We start from the raw sequence: 14,026 nt of genomic DNA on the forward strand, positions 1-14,026 counted from the left end.
GTTGGTTTGCAAAGAACCTCCGTCTTGGAGAAGTCAATGTCATGTGAGCCCACTGAATTATAACAGTGATCTGCCACGGCAGAGGAGTTCGTTCTACCGTGTTTCAAGTCTGCTTCATGTTTGCGGATGCGGTCTGAGATATGTCGTTTGGTTTCTCCAATGTAGCTACTACCACAGAGGCACTTTAGTTTGTAAACGCCCGGGTACTGTATGTCTGGAATAGCATCTTTTATAGATGGAATGCTTTAACTTTAACATAGCCATTTCTGTGACCAGTCACAAGCTAATCACTCAGCTATTTCAATGCTAAATTCTATGCTAATTCCTTTGTCAAGGCGCTTTGTTTCTTCTCACACAGCTTAAAGGTCGCGATCTGAGCGTGGCTTTTTCGCTCCAGCGCTGTCCTCCAGATAGTCTCGTCTCTTCACCTGATGAAGGCCGCTTGTGTTGTGGCCAAAACGTCGTGAGAATTTTATTGTTTTATTTGATCAATTTATTATTTTATTCTCATTCTACGTGACTTTACCAAAAGAACCAAAGAAGATTGAACCCTTTTAATAAATGGGATCGCTTATAATTGCGTTGGACTGGGGGCGGTGGGGTGGGGGTGGGCAGTCGTAAGATTCACCGCAGTACTGTTGCCAATAACATCTGGGTAAGCCAGCAGCATTTTTTGTTCAACACGCCCGACTGACGACGAGACCACTGAACGTGAAAACCAGCCCAAGTGTTTGATGACTTGGCCCTGACTGGACATGTGGAAATAAAAGAGCTTCATAGCTCATCGGATTCCTCCTGCAGTCGAAATACTCTTGAGTCTGAGCTAAAGAAATGGCTGCTGACAATATTGGTCTATAAAGCGAGGACAGTCCCCATTTTAGAAATTGTTCACAAGTTAACTGTGGAAATTGGAGCAATTGTTGTCAACTATAAAACAAACAAAACAAATATTCAGTTTAACGCGTAGGCCTTCGCGACCAATGTGTTTTTTTTTGTTAGATCGCGTAAATGTGTCATTAAACCCGACACAGCAATTCGCAAGGGTTGTGACGTAAACAAAACATGCCAATTCGTTACCAGTTTAGCACACAGGTAAGTTGGGAGAGTAAACCCACATTTACAACAAAAAAGTGGCAGGACTCTCGTGAAAAACGTCTCGAGACAAGTGAGCGGCTTTAATTGGGGAAAATAAAAGTGTAATATCGTGCGGAAACACAAGGAGGTGAGAACTGGGCTTCTGTTAATGCCCGAGAATAAAAACTCAACATTTCTGCTTGGGCTTTTCAACATTCCGTTTTTGCCGAAAGGAAAAAAAATAATTGGAATATTTGCCCACGTGAGAACTTCATTTGATTGGCTGTCAAGTGGCGGAGAGGACATTGGCATCATACCTACACGACCTAACCCAAAAGGAATTATAAATCATATTGGTGGTGAAAGTCTACGTATAAAATTGGAACGAAGTTCTGCATATATATGCTTTAATTATGTATGTTGGACTTCTTTCGCACTGTGCGTAGCCAGCCGTGCTAATGGTCTCGTGCGCCAGACCAGTGACACGTGTCCGAGGCGTCCAACAAATATCCGTGGGGCCGTTGTCTTCCCGTGTGACCTGCCAAGCACCAGACGGTAAATCCAAGACAATTCTTCACAAAGAGGCCGGGGCGGCTGCTGTCTCGCGCAACGTGGCCCAGGATTGACCATTACCGGAGCTCCGTTTGTCTCGGGGTAAGAGGAAATTAATCCCACTTCCAGCGGCAGATGGGTGACATTTAAAAAACATCGGCGCATTACGCTAATTGTCGCGGGGCCACACAACGCCTGTGATGTATGGTTAAAAATGAGAATCAAATTAGACCAAAGATTACAGCTGTTTATTGCTCATTTTCAAGTACACTTAAGCCGAAACTTGTATGGTAACAGTTTATGTTTAACAAAACGTTATTTCTGGTAGGCAGACGAACACAAGTGACAACATAACACAATGTCAATGCACGATCAACAATCAGTCCAGGGAAAGGGGAGTCTAATAATTGTCAATATATTTGTTTGGACTTTAACCACTGTGATCCCAATAACCAACAGGTATTTCAAGCATAAGTCAACTAATTACAATAAAAATTGCATCAGGCACTTAACAAAAAAAATACAACCCTCCACCGTATTAGTACATAAACATTTTGATAGTAAAGATCGTTATCCTGTGTTTTTCAAGTTTCATATTCAAGAGAGATGACTGGATGTGTAAAATCATGGACCTGTAAATAACACTCTTTTATTAAGTAAGCCTGCACAATTTGTTATCATGCACTCTTGTGAGCCCAGTTCATTAGGACTGCGAATGACAATCATTACTCTGTAGGATTTATGTGTGCAATCAATGACTGCAGGCATATCCATTAACAATAGAAATGAACATATTTTTTAATACCCCTACCAAACCCCACCTCCCCCTTCCACCACATGCTTGAATAATTAAAGGAAGCTTAGAATACAGCCATTTCCAATGAGGATAAACAATCGGGTGATCCATTGATAGACACCCCCGATAAAATATGGCGGCATTTGAGGAAATCCTCAGCACGTCTCCCAACATCTCAAAATGTCCTCTTAACATTCCCCCCTCAATTCATGCCGTCACCGATCCAACAACATGTTTAAACACTCATTCAGAAGCAAGCCGGTAACTGAAAATGAGTGGGTTATCTCCTTAAACGCATCACCCTGTGTATTAAGCCTCAACTGGCTTTCATCTGGTTCAAGGGCAGTGCGCTCAAAGACGTGCAGCTCTCTGGGGCGGCCACAAAGCAGCACGCGAGCGCCGCCGACTGGGCGAGGTTACCAGCGGAGACGCCGCATTTCACACGAATTCAGCGAGCCACGGCGAAAGTCTCGTCCTGTCAGAACTCCACTGCATAGCCAGGGGACACGCAGCTGTCCCAGAGATTTTATGAATCCTGCCCATGAAAACAGGGGTTCCCCATGGAATGGGCCTTGAAACCGGCATGCTGTCATCACGTGACGAAGCAAATTTAAAAAATCTTAAAACAAAAAATCCCCCGCCTATATATTTGATGAGCATCAGCCATGGACATTCCACTGCTGGATGAAGGGTTCCTCAAGCTGCCATCACCTCTCATGATCCTGCACTGCAATACTCCACCTTGCACATACATATATATTTACCATACGTATGAAAAGAGATATACTGCAGCTGTATAATCAATCACAACCTTTGGAAAATCTCAAATCAGGACCACATAAGGCTCAGAGATTCGGGCACTGCTACGTGTGGTTCACTTCTAGTGCACACACACCTCTTTGGTCCTTGAACCTGAAAGTGCAATAAAAAGCATTTGGTGTCCAATCACTTAAAAAAAAAACATCAACAAAATAGTGGAAACCCCCAACTTGCATTTACGATATAAACTATTGTACCCTTGAAGTGCAAATAAATTTTGGGACAAATTCAATGGGCGTTGAAGTCACGCACGTGCTCCACTGGAGAATAATCGTGCAAGAAAACACAACAGTGAATAAAAATAGATATTGCGTCATTTAAATTGTAAGGCAAGATCTTTTTGGTATGGTGTGGATTGGAATGCATTTTTGGCTGCAATATCAATATCAAGCAGATGTGTGCAACGTTTAAATTTAAGATTGTCAAGCCCACTTGGTGGCCGGAGCGATGAGCTGTCAATGCTAAGATCCTGGGTTCCAGCCATGCGCGATTAAACCAGATTCTTACGTGTTAATGAATTGATGGGCTCATCCTGGTCGCCAATGACTGCACACGCCCATTTTTTTTTGTTAACATTAAATGTGGTTCTGCATGGCTAAATTCCCCCTCTGAAAATGTAAAACATTGGTCTGTCAAGCGATTACTCTCAGTGGTGGAGTGGGTGGGAAAGTGCTGCCCCCTACTGCTTGGACCAGTTCAATTGAAGGCATCTCAGAAGTAGCTCTATAATATCTGCTTCTGTGGGCCATTTTAGAACACAAAGGATTGCACAGATATGCGAGAGATCTTAAGTATGTCTCATGACAAGCCGCAATAGCACAATTCGGATAAAACTTAGGAAACACATAAAAAAGAGATAAAATAGGTGAAAGCAAACACATGGTTCAAGGCCTTCGCATGAAATGTTAGCGTGGTACTTTTCTGTGTTTAACCAGGGCTGTGCTCTTTTGCACGCACCATCATTAGTCTCAAGAGTGCTGTGCTTTTAACTCTCATGTAACACGAGAAAAAGCAGACTTAAAATAATAAAAAATGCTAGCTCTGCAGGTTTCGCCAACACATTCGATATGAAAACACTGGAAGATCCACCCACCCTACCACAATCGGTAATGGCTGCTGCATCAGATGTGAGGCAAGCTCCCCTCCCTTCCCCCCCGCCTCTCTCTCTCTCTCTCCTGGAAGACCACCGGGCCCCTGGCTCGTTTTCAAGAAATCTGGTGGCGATGACGATCCGAGCACCCAAGCGGGCGCGGGGCCATCCAGGAGAACAGGCCCCCGTGCGGCCTTCACTCGACGAGCTCCACGTAGTTGGCAGGAAACATGCCGCGAGAGCCGTCGGGCCCCGATCCGTTCCACCAGCCGTCGTCGATCTGCTCGATGTTAGAGATCAGGTCGCCCGGGTCGAACGAGATCTCAGTGTCGTCGGCTACAAGGGGTGGTGGGGGGGGGGTTGCATGTGAAACGCAGAGTGTGACATGCGCGGTGACGTTAAAGGGGCCACGTGAAACGCAGTGAGCGTGGCTTGCGCGGCAAACTGTAGAGGTTCGCGGCTAAATAGAGGTTTGCTTTCTTCAATGAAAATGTACGACTACTTTCGTTTTAAAAAAACTGCTCGTACAATTTATTCTCGTGTTATTAATATGGTTCAATACGATAGAAATAATAATGTTTAGTTCTGTATAGCAGTCGTTCATGGAAAATTGCATCTCACAATCATGGAGGAGACGCAGATACGCTGTAAGACAGCCAGGTGGTGAGCCGATGCCAACAATTGTCCAAGCTCGGCAGTTCTCAATATAATAAGTTGTTTTCGGCAAATTAACGAGTGTTCATACATGTGGAAGATAGGTATCACAGCGAACCACTAAATTATAATTTGAAAGACTGTAAAACTACATTTGATTACAAATACTATCAATGAATTGGACCAATTTTAAATAAAAGCTCCACAGTTATTGGTGGAGGATTTCCATTAGATTATGGTTTCGTCACCGAACGATGCTCATTTCATACACACAGCCCTGAGCCAGTGGTGAAAATTCCACTTTCCTATAACAGGGGCGGGATCACGGGCTCAAACGTATTTGCTTGGTAGTCGGAGCGAGCTTTTATGAATCCGTCATACCTGCTTGGTAGTCGTAGAGTGCTCGTGCACACTGGCCCAGGCCCTCCGATTTGGCGTTCCCCCCATGGTCGGGTTCCTCCTGCACGCATGCAAGACGCACGCAAGACGCACGCAAGACGCACACACGCAAACACACACACGCGTGCCAATGTCTATGGTTGAGCGGTGGCAGTGGTAACACTTGTGCCTCACGGCAAGAAGACCCCCCCCCCCACCCTCCCGAGTTGGATTCCCAACCCGGGCGCCTTTCTCTGTGGAGTTGGTCTGTTTTCCCCACCCGCCCTTCCCCCCCTGAATCACGTGGGTTTCCTCCGGGTTCCCCGGTTTCCTCCCAAAGCTAAACAAAACGACCAAACAATGTAACTGGTATTGGTCAAACAACCCAATGGTGAAAAATTATCTACAAATTACTCGGTGGGGATTCCACATAGCAGCAACATCGTCCCCTAGCACACAAAAAAACGTGGCAGGACCCTCCTGACAAAGAGTCTTGGAGAAGCCAGCAAAGCTTGCCCAGGTAAACAAGCACAACAAATGAATCAATAGAGATACAATAATAATCAGTGAGAACGTCAAGTTTGGCTGGGCCCAGCGTGCTTTCTCAGATTGCGCGGTCTGCTTGCGGCGACTGACAGGAAGGGGGGGGGGCGGGGGGAAATGTCGCCAGTTAAAACAGCAATCTGTGATTGTCAAGGAAAAAACATCGAAGGTGGCATGTGCAGGACGGCGCGCACAATGAAGCACTAATCCAGATGAGAGCTACCGAACGCAGCAAGCAGTGGGGGGGGGGGTGGTGTGTGAGGTGGATTACCAGAGCGAACTGTGGGGGAGGGGGAACACCAAGGCAAAGCGGCACAAAGAGTCGAGGATTTCAGAGTAATGAGATTAACTCACGCAAGTCAATTTTTCAAACGCGAACCTGCAGACCGCTAATGAACCCATCTGAATTTTATTGCAGCGCGGGGTTCAATAAATAATAAGTAAAGTAATGACTCGACGGAATTACAAAATTCAGATCAACGAGGGGCCCCATTGCTCAACGGACGGCTCTTTACCGCTCGCTCTTCCGGTTCTTCCACCTCTTCTCTTCCGACGGGATGCACCTCCTCTTCTTCTTCTTCGGGCTCGTCCACTAAATGATTAAACACAGCGACCCGACAAGATCATGGCACGCATGCACGTGCGCATCCTTCACACGCGCGCGCGTATGTCAGACGTCAAGTCAAAGTGATTCATCGCCTAATTGAGCATCGAGGTGGTGACCATCTGTTGCTTAAGAGTCCTGAGCCAGTGGTGTAAATTCCACGTTCCTCTGGAGGGGGTGGGGGGGCAACGACACTCTCCATATCCACAGGATAAGCACTGTTAACTGCCACAACATGGAATTCATTTTATTGACCCCCGAATCGATGATAGGTCAAGTCAACTTCCAACCAGGATTTGAAACTGGCAAACCTTCCGATTACGAGCCGCTCGCTCTCCCGCCAAGCCACCTGCTGAGCAGCAGTGTGCGGTCAATTGGCAATGGATGGGATGAACTCAAAACGTCTCCAGTTTGTGCAGATATGTATTTCATGTTCAACCACATGAGCATGTAGTCTCCACAAGCAGGCATGTTCGTTGATGCAAAATGTGCCTCTGGGGGGAACGCATTGCCTCGTGCGGATGTGTTTTCTTGCAGAAGTAATTAAAAAGTAACCACGAAAAATTATTAGAAAAGCAAATGCCCTGCAAGATCTTTTACCTGGTTCTGGGTCACCTTCCCAGGGCGGCTGCTCAGGAGACGGTGGACGGACGTTCTCCGGTTCTCTCTTCGGAGCTGCGTTCCTCACCCCTGTGCCAACGATGGGAAAAAAACCCACGCATAAATTGCTTGGTCAGCTTTGTTTCCATTTGCGCCGTTTCAATTAAAAAGCAAGGAGGCTAGGTCTTGCAAAGCTCTACCAATCACTCGGCACGGCCCACATTCTGCAACTCGTCCCCACCAGTCTACCGTCACCATCGCACATTTACATCCTGTGCCTCTGCCCGCTCACACACCAACCAGCATCCCCCATCCTGAGAGAGAGGCATAGTCATCCAAGAATTGCTCGCCATGGAAAAAGGAGCAAGGGCATGACGCGAGGAGGAATGAGGGGGTGACACAGTTGGGGCGACGCAGCTGCCACTGCACATCAACAGCTCGTAAACAAACCCCCAAAAAAAGGTCAGTCTATGTTTGATGTGCGCTGAGGATGATTGGAGCAGATTGCACTGCGGGGTGCGGGCGCTTGGCAGCTGAGGGCCTGATAGTCAGCAATAGCAATGTCTCTCTCCGGGCTTGCATAATGTAAGAACTTCAGTACGCTTTGTGTGTGTCAATTACCTGCGTACTCAAAAGCTCTGCGCGTAAGTAACGTACTGCGTATTTTTTTTTCCCCCAACAAATTTCAACCGCCGGAACTGGCTGCACTTGTATGGGCGTGGGCAGACTATTGCAGTATTGCCGCACACTGTCGTGTAATCTGCGGAGGACGAAGGCTGCGAAAAAAAGAGGGCTGTGCATATTTTAGAGACGCATGAGGATGCAAGTGCTCATGCGTCTGAAGGGGTGAATATTATCCTAAGAAAAATGAGGATGGCAGTGGGGGGGTATATCAGATAGTCTCTGAGGCTTAAGAATATTTCATTCGTTTTTTTTGTTGCATGAGAAAGCTGGAAGGAAGTATTCTCCAGTTTGAAAAATATTAAATTGGCATTGCCATTACGGGCTACGAGAAATCATAGCCATACACGTCGACAAACTTTCACAAAAAGAGTTTTCAAAATAACATTGCATGAAAAAAACTTCTGGTTACTAATGCATGTAGCTTGAAGGTCACGTGGCTGACCGGGTAGGGGTCCTTGAGGGGCCTCTGGCGCAGGGGACGGGCGTCCAGCTTGCTGCTTGAACATTTCACGCGGGTCAGCGGCCCTCTGGGACACCAGCGAAGCGGCCTCCTGGAAATTCAATGACAGAGTTTAATTAAATCCCCACATTAATTATGGCACGAAGGTTTAACGTGTTACAACTTGCAGATCTGAAAAAACGCAAAAATGTCACTGCCGCTTTTAGCGAACTTCAAATTTCTTACAAATGGGTTTAGCGAGAGGTGATTTGAACAAATTACCAGCTGGTGGCTCTCAACATACATTTTCAGTGAGCATACGTCAAGACAGACGGGAGCGGTGGTGCAGTGGTTAGGATACTGCGCCATGAATCCAATGATCTTCGAGATTGATTCCCGGCTAACGGCTAATGTAACCGGCAAGCGATATCTAAATCGGTCCTGGCCGCCTAATTTACCAACCTGCAGTGACCAGCGTGGTGAAGCATTGGTCAAACAACATGGATAGGCCTTCATCCAGCAGTGCATTGCAAAGAACTGGGAATTTGAAGTCAAGCCAGATTTTATCCCGCCTCATGTGACAGGCACACTAAGTGTAGAGTAGGAATTGCTGCGGCAAGCTAAACACTAACACCCGCTCATGGCTGATGATGCAACGCAAGCACGGGGGAAGAGTGATTGGACCGATTGGCGCATTTGACGTGTTGGCGATTTGGCACTTACCGCGGCTTTTCCTCCACCTTCGTTATTCTCGCGCTGCCGATCTTCGTGCGAGCGGCGCTCTTGCTCTGCCTGTTGGCACACGCACACGTCCACACACAAAAGGACGAACAGCCGTAGTCAGCGCGGCGTAAATGTCAGGGCAGGTCCCCGGCTCGCGAGCACACAAGGGAATGGTGCAGCGAGAACTGCACCTCACTGCCTACATCTCCAAGCCTGTACGCAAGAGTGTGCTCGTGTTGACCAAATGCACTGGGTAATTATTCTTCAGGCTAAGTGGACCTAGGGGGCAGGGTTTTCCAAACTCCATGACCCACCACGGAGATGGCTTTCGACGTGCAACTGTCTTCTCCGTTCAAATATAAATGAATTCCGTACATACTGCAACGCCCCGGATGACTGCCGAACACGTCCCTTGTAATGCAGGGAGTGCATTTAAATTTTAAATGGTGCTCCCTATATCACGTGGAACATGCAATATACACATGCAAGCACAAGATAATGATCTAAATCTGTCACATGGGAGGTGTTTAGCAATCACAAGGCGCATATAGCGTTTAACGACTTAATTGGATTCAAATGGAAAAAGACTGCTAAACGTGGGAAGGTGACCCGTTGTGGCTTGCAAAGACTGGCGTTTGGAAAGTCCTGACCTCGGTAATACCTACACCAAGTACAGAAAACATATTGCACTGCTGGGATCGGTCAGTAAAGAAAGTTGTGACATGCGGTGTAGCTGCCACACGACCAAACCGGCAGTGCGCTCCAAAATCGCCACACAAAACGAACCACTACAAGCACAAAAAGACAAAGATCCCCCGTATAGCCTTAACAGACTGCAGGTACTCATTTCAGGCTGTTTGTGCGTTGGGCAAACACACACGCACGCACAGCAATTACACGCTTTATTACGTATTCGTACAATGTCATAGAGACATACATCACATTTATGCACTGTGTCGTCAAATCACTGCGGAGCCAATGGTGCAAGGCGGCACACAATTATACAGACGGAGCCACAGGGGCCAACACGCTGGGGTCAATGCAGCGTGTGTTAATACGAGAACGAAGAGATCGACTCCGCTTTGGAAAATAAGTTCGTGCCCACGCTGCTGACCAGCTGCGCCCATTAAAAGTAGCGGACATTTAATAAGCGATGTTAATAAATGAATTGCAATGCATTTATAAGGGGGCATTTCATCCGTAGATCGCAACACGAACTTCAGAGTGAGGACGGAGCACAGGGGACAGGAACAAATGCGGTTACATTTTCCAGGCAAGCTCACCCATTTTTCTTTCTCTCGCGCTTGCTTCTCCGCTTCAGCCCTCTCCTCGAGCTCCCTGCGAGGAGAGAACGAGCTTTCAACGACGCTTTGCCGCTGGAAACACTTCGGTGTTAGGTGTCACGCGTGCGGCAGCTGCAGGCAGGCAGGACCCAACATATTAGGGCTTGTATTCGTGCAATTTCTGGGCGTGCTATAAATCAAATTCATACCCAACACCAACACGAATTTCAACAGAATCACATTAGCCTCTTTTCTTAGCTCCAAGTTTACTGCTGCTACTGCTGCTGCATTACATAATCCAATCGTTGACAATTACCATTGGCTAATCATTTTTGGATAGATGCTCCATTGAGGCGTTTAAGGTTTTTTTGTTGTTGACAATTTGGCACAAATGCTCTCAGTTAAGGAAGCAAAATTAATGAAATAACAAAAAAACCCAGAAGAGACAATGAATAAAAATAAACGTCTCTAATGTAACGTATTGTTTCTTCATGTACAGTGAGGGAAAGAAGTATTTGATCCCCTGCTGATGTTGTACGTTTGCCCACTGACAAATAAATTATCAGTCTATAATTTTAATGGTAGGTTTATTTGAACAGTGAGAGACAGAATAACAACAACAAAATCCAGAAAAACGCATGTCAAAAATGTTAAACATTTATTTGCATTTTAATGAGGGAAAAGTATTTGACCCCTCTGCAAAACATGACTTAGTACTTGGTGGCAAAACCCTTGTTGGCAATCACAGAGGTCAGACGTTTCTTGTAGTTGGCCACCAGGTTTGCACACATCTCAGGAGGGATTTTGTCCCACTCCTCTTTGCAGATCTTCTCCAAGTCATTAAGGTTTCGAGGCTGACGTTTGGCAACTCGAACCTTCAGCTCCCTCCACAGATTTTCTATGGGATTAAGGTCTGGAGACTGGCTAGGCCACTCCAGGACCTTAATGTGCTTCTTCTTGAGCCACTCCTTTGTTGCCTTGGCCATGTGTTTTGGGTCATTGTCATGCTGGAATACCCATCCACGACCCATTTTCAATGCCCTGGCCAAGGGAAGGAGGTTCTCACCCAAGATTTGACGGTACATGGCCCCGTCCATCGTCCCTTTGATGCAGTGAAGTTGTCCTGTCCCCTTAGCAAAAAACACCCCCAAAGCATGTTTCCACCTCCATGTTTGACGGTGTGGATGGTGTTCTTGGGGTCATAGGCAGCATTCCTCCTCCTCCAAACACGGCGAGTTGAGTTGATGCCAAAGAGCTCCATTTTGGTCTCATCTGACCAAAACACTTTCACCCAGTTGTCCTCTGAATCATTCAGATGTTCATTGGCAAACTTCAGACGAGCATGTATATGTGCTTTCTTGAGCAGAGGGACCTTGCAGGCGCTGCAGGATTTCAGTCCTTCACGGCGTAGTGTTTTACCAATTGTTTTCTTGGTGACTATGGTCCCAGCTGCCTTGAGATCATTGACAAGATCTTCCCGTGTAGTTCTGGGCTGATTCCTCACCATTCTCATGATCATTGCAACTCCACGAGGGGATATCTTGCATGGAGCCCCAGGCCGAGGGAGATTGACAGTTCTTTTGTGTTTCTTCCATTTGCGCATAATCACACTAACTGTTGTCACCTTCTCACCAAGCTGCTTGGCAATGGTCTTGTAACCCATTCCAGCCTTGTGTAGGTCTACAATCTTGTCCCTGACATCCTTGGAGAGCTCTTTGGTCTTGGCCATGGTGGAGAGTTTGGAATCTGATTGATTGATTGCTTCTGTGGACAGGTGCCTTTTATACAGGTAACAAGCTGAGATTAGGAGCACTCCCTTTAAGAGTGTGCTCCTAATCTCAGCTCGTTACCTGTATAAAAGACACCTGGGAGCCAGACATCTTTCTGATTGAGAGGGGGTCAAATACTTATTTCCCTCATTAAAATGCCAATCAATTTATAACATTTTTGAAATGCGTTTTTCTGAATTTTCTTGTTGTTATTCTGTCTCTCACTGTTCAAATAAACCTACCATTAAAATTATAGACTGATCATTTCTTTGTCAGTGGGCAAACATACAAAATCAGCAGGAGATCAAATACTTTTTTCCCTCACTGTAATTGCGCAAATGCACTTTCAGATATATGTTTTGTAACAGATCTCATATGGCGTAAAAGAGGAATTAAATATGTTATGTATTACTGCACAATGTTTAAACTCAGAATTGGAATGAATAAGTTAAGACACAAGCTCGCAACAAATCTACTGCAGGTATTGTGAACAATGAAAAATAGTCCTGAGAGATTAACTCATGTTATCTGACATATAAAGGGATGTCATGGGAAAAAAAAAATTGATAACCCACATATGTTAAGATAACAGATGCTAACTTCCTTGCAACACTTTACAATCCAGTGTCGATCATATCCCCAAGAAGTCCACATGATGAACTTAACAATTAACTTTTCAAAACCATTGAATCTGCCTGCTCTCAACAAAAGTCTACTTTATGGATAATGCCATTGTGGTTTGTCAAGTTTTCCAAGACGCCCATCCTGTGCAAGTGCACCGAGGCTGTTCAACAAAAGCTTCAAAGCTTTGCCAATGATTAAAAGACCAAATTAAATGATTTAACTGCCAGTGAACTCTAGTGGTGTAACTGGACGGACGTTGCGTAAAATCTCATGAGTAACGTTCCAGGCACTGACAGAGAATCGCTTGAATGTAACTTTAAAGTATTTTTGCACATATCCCTCGCTTAAAAATTCCTGCTGGACTGTCCAGAACACCTGGCTTTTAAGTATAAACAAGACAAGAGATATTCCTAGTTCTGGTTGTGTCGTCCATGAACATCTGTTTGTACAAAAAAAACAAGATGCTTTGCTAATGGCTTGTCACATTGCCGATAAGCCACTGGCATTGAACCATCGATTAGGGCGGTTGGTGCTAATTGCGGTTGGCTACGTACGGTGCGAGAGAAGTTCAACATACTTGCACACATCGATCACGAGCAAATCAGCCGAGTATGTATGCATGCATGTTGAACTTCCTTTGCACCGTACGTAGCCAACTGCGCTAATTGGAGGTGCAGGAGTTGCGAGTACGTGGGACACACGAGCGCCCGGCTCCTCGGGGAGTACCGCGAGCAGTGAGCGGGTGAGCACGTGGCACTTCTATCACCCACTTCTTTTTTTTTTTACAATTTTGTTGACAATTTACAACAACGGTTTTTTTACAAACGTGAGACACTGAAGCGAGGTACAACAGACAGAGAGAGAGAGCGAGGTCGCGATGGATATATCAGCCCCGCGCTGCCGGGCACAAACCGCTGCTGGGAGATCTTCTGCTCCTTGTCACGGACGTGTCTGTCGCGCTCCGCAGCCTCCGCTTGCTCGCGCTCCTTTCGCTCGGCCTCCAGGCGCCCGCGCTCCATGTCCGCTCGCTTCTGCTCCTCCGCTTTCCGCTGCGCCTCTTCTTGCTGCGTGGACAGACTCGAGTTAGCGCCCGGCCCGTGGCCAAATGACAACCACACACCTCTGATTAGCATGGCTGGCTACATACGGTGCGAAAGAAGTTCAACATACATACATAAACTATGAAACAATTTTTTTTTATTTTACCAGGTAAGGCCTCACCATTGGAACCTCCTTTGCCAGTAGCAAAATATGATAATTGGTTTTTTACCCTTTTATCTGGCAACAAACTGACACCTTTTTTTACAAGGAGTCATGTTTGCATTGACCACAATACCTGCGGTCCAACACCACGTGAGACGAGGCTCAAAGGGAAAGCTGCCTCGGGTGTGGAC

At 46.2% G+C, this 14,026-nt stretch overlaps 1 protein-coding gene across 2 annotated transcripts in view; it reads right to left on the reverse strand.

The window, feature by feature from the left end:
• Positions 1–1,859: 1,859 nt before the first annotated feature.
• The window catches only part of LOC116940669 (drebrin-like protein B), a 40,906-nt gene continuing 28,739 nt past the window's right edge, over positions 1,860–14,026 (reverse strand). Inside the window, exons 8-15 of one of the 2 annotated variants that reach the window (XM_076065834.1) lie at positions 13,545–13,696; positions 10,240–10,294; positions 8,957–9,025; positions 8,204–8,345; positions 7,111–7,200; positions 6,422–6,498; positions 5,367–5,445; positions 1,860–4,667 (exon numbers count right to left, since the gene is read on the reverse strand). In XM_076065834.1, the coding sequence (XP_075921949.1) occupies positions 4,528–4,667; positions 5,367–5,445; positions 6,422–6,498; positions 7,111–7,200; positions 8,204–8,345; positions 8,957–9,025; positions 10,240–10,294; positions 13,545–13,696 (804 nt within the window). In that variant the 3' untranslated portion in view covers positions 1,860–4,527. The remainder of the gene's footprint in view (positions 4,668–5,366; positions 5,446–6,421; positions 6,499–7,110; positions 7,201–8,203; positions 8,346–8,956; positions 9,026–10,239; positions 10,295–13,544; positions 13,697–14,026) is intronic. The other variant, XM_032950799.2, reaches the window with a different exon arrangement.

Source organism: Petromyzon marinus, chromosome 9 (genome assembly GCF_048934315.1).
Source record: "Petromyzon marinus isolate PM22_M1 ecotype Great Lakes invasive population chromosome 9, UKy_Petmar_22M1.pri1.0, whole genome shotgun sequence".
Lineage (NCBI taxonomy): Eukaryota > Metazoa > Chordata > Hyperoartia > Petromyzontiformes > Petromyzontidae > Petromyzon > Petromyzon marinus.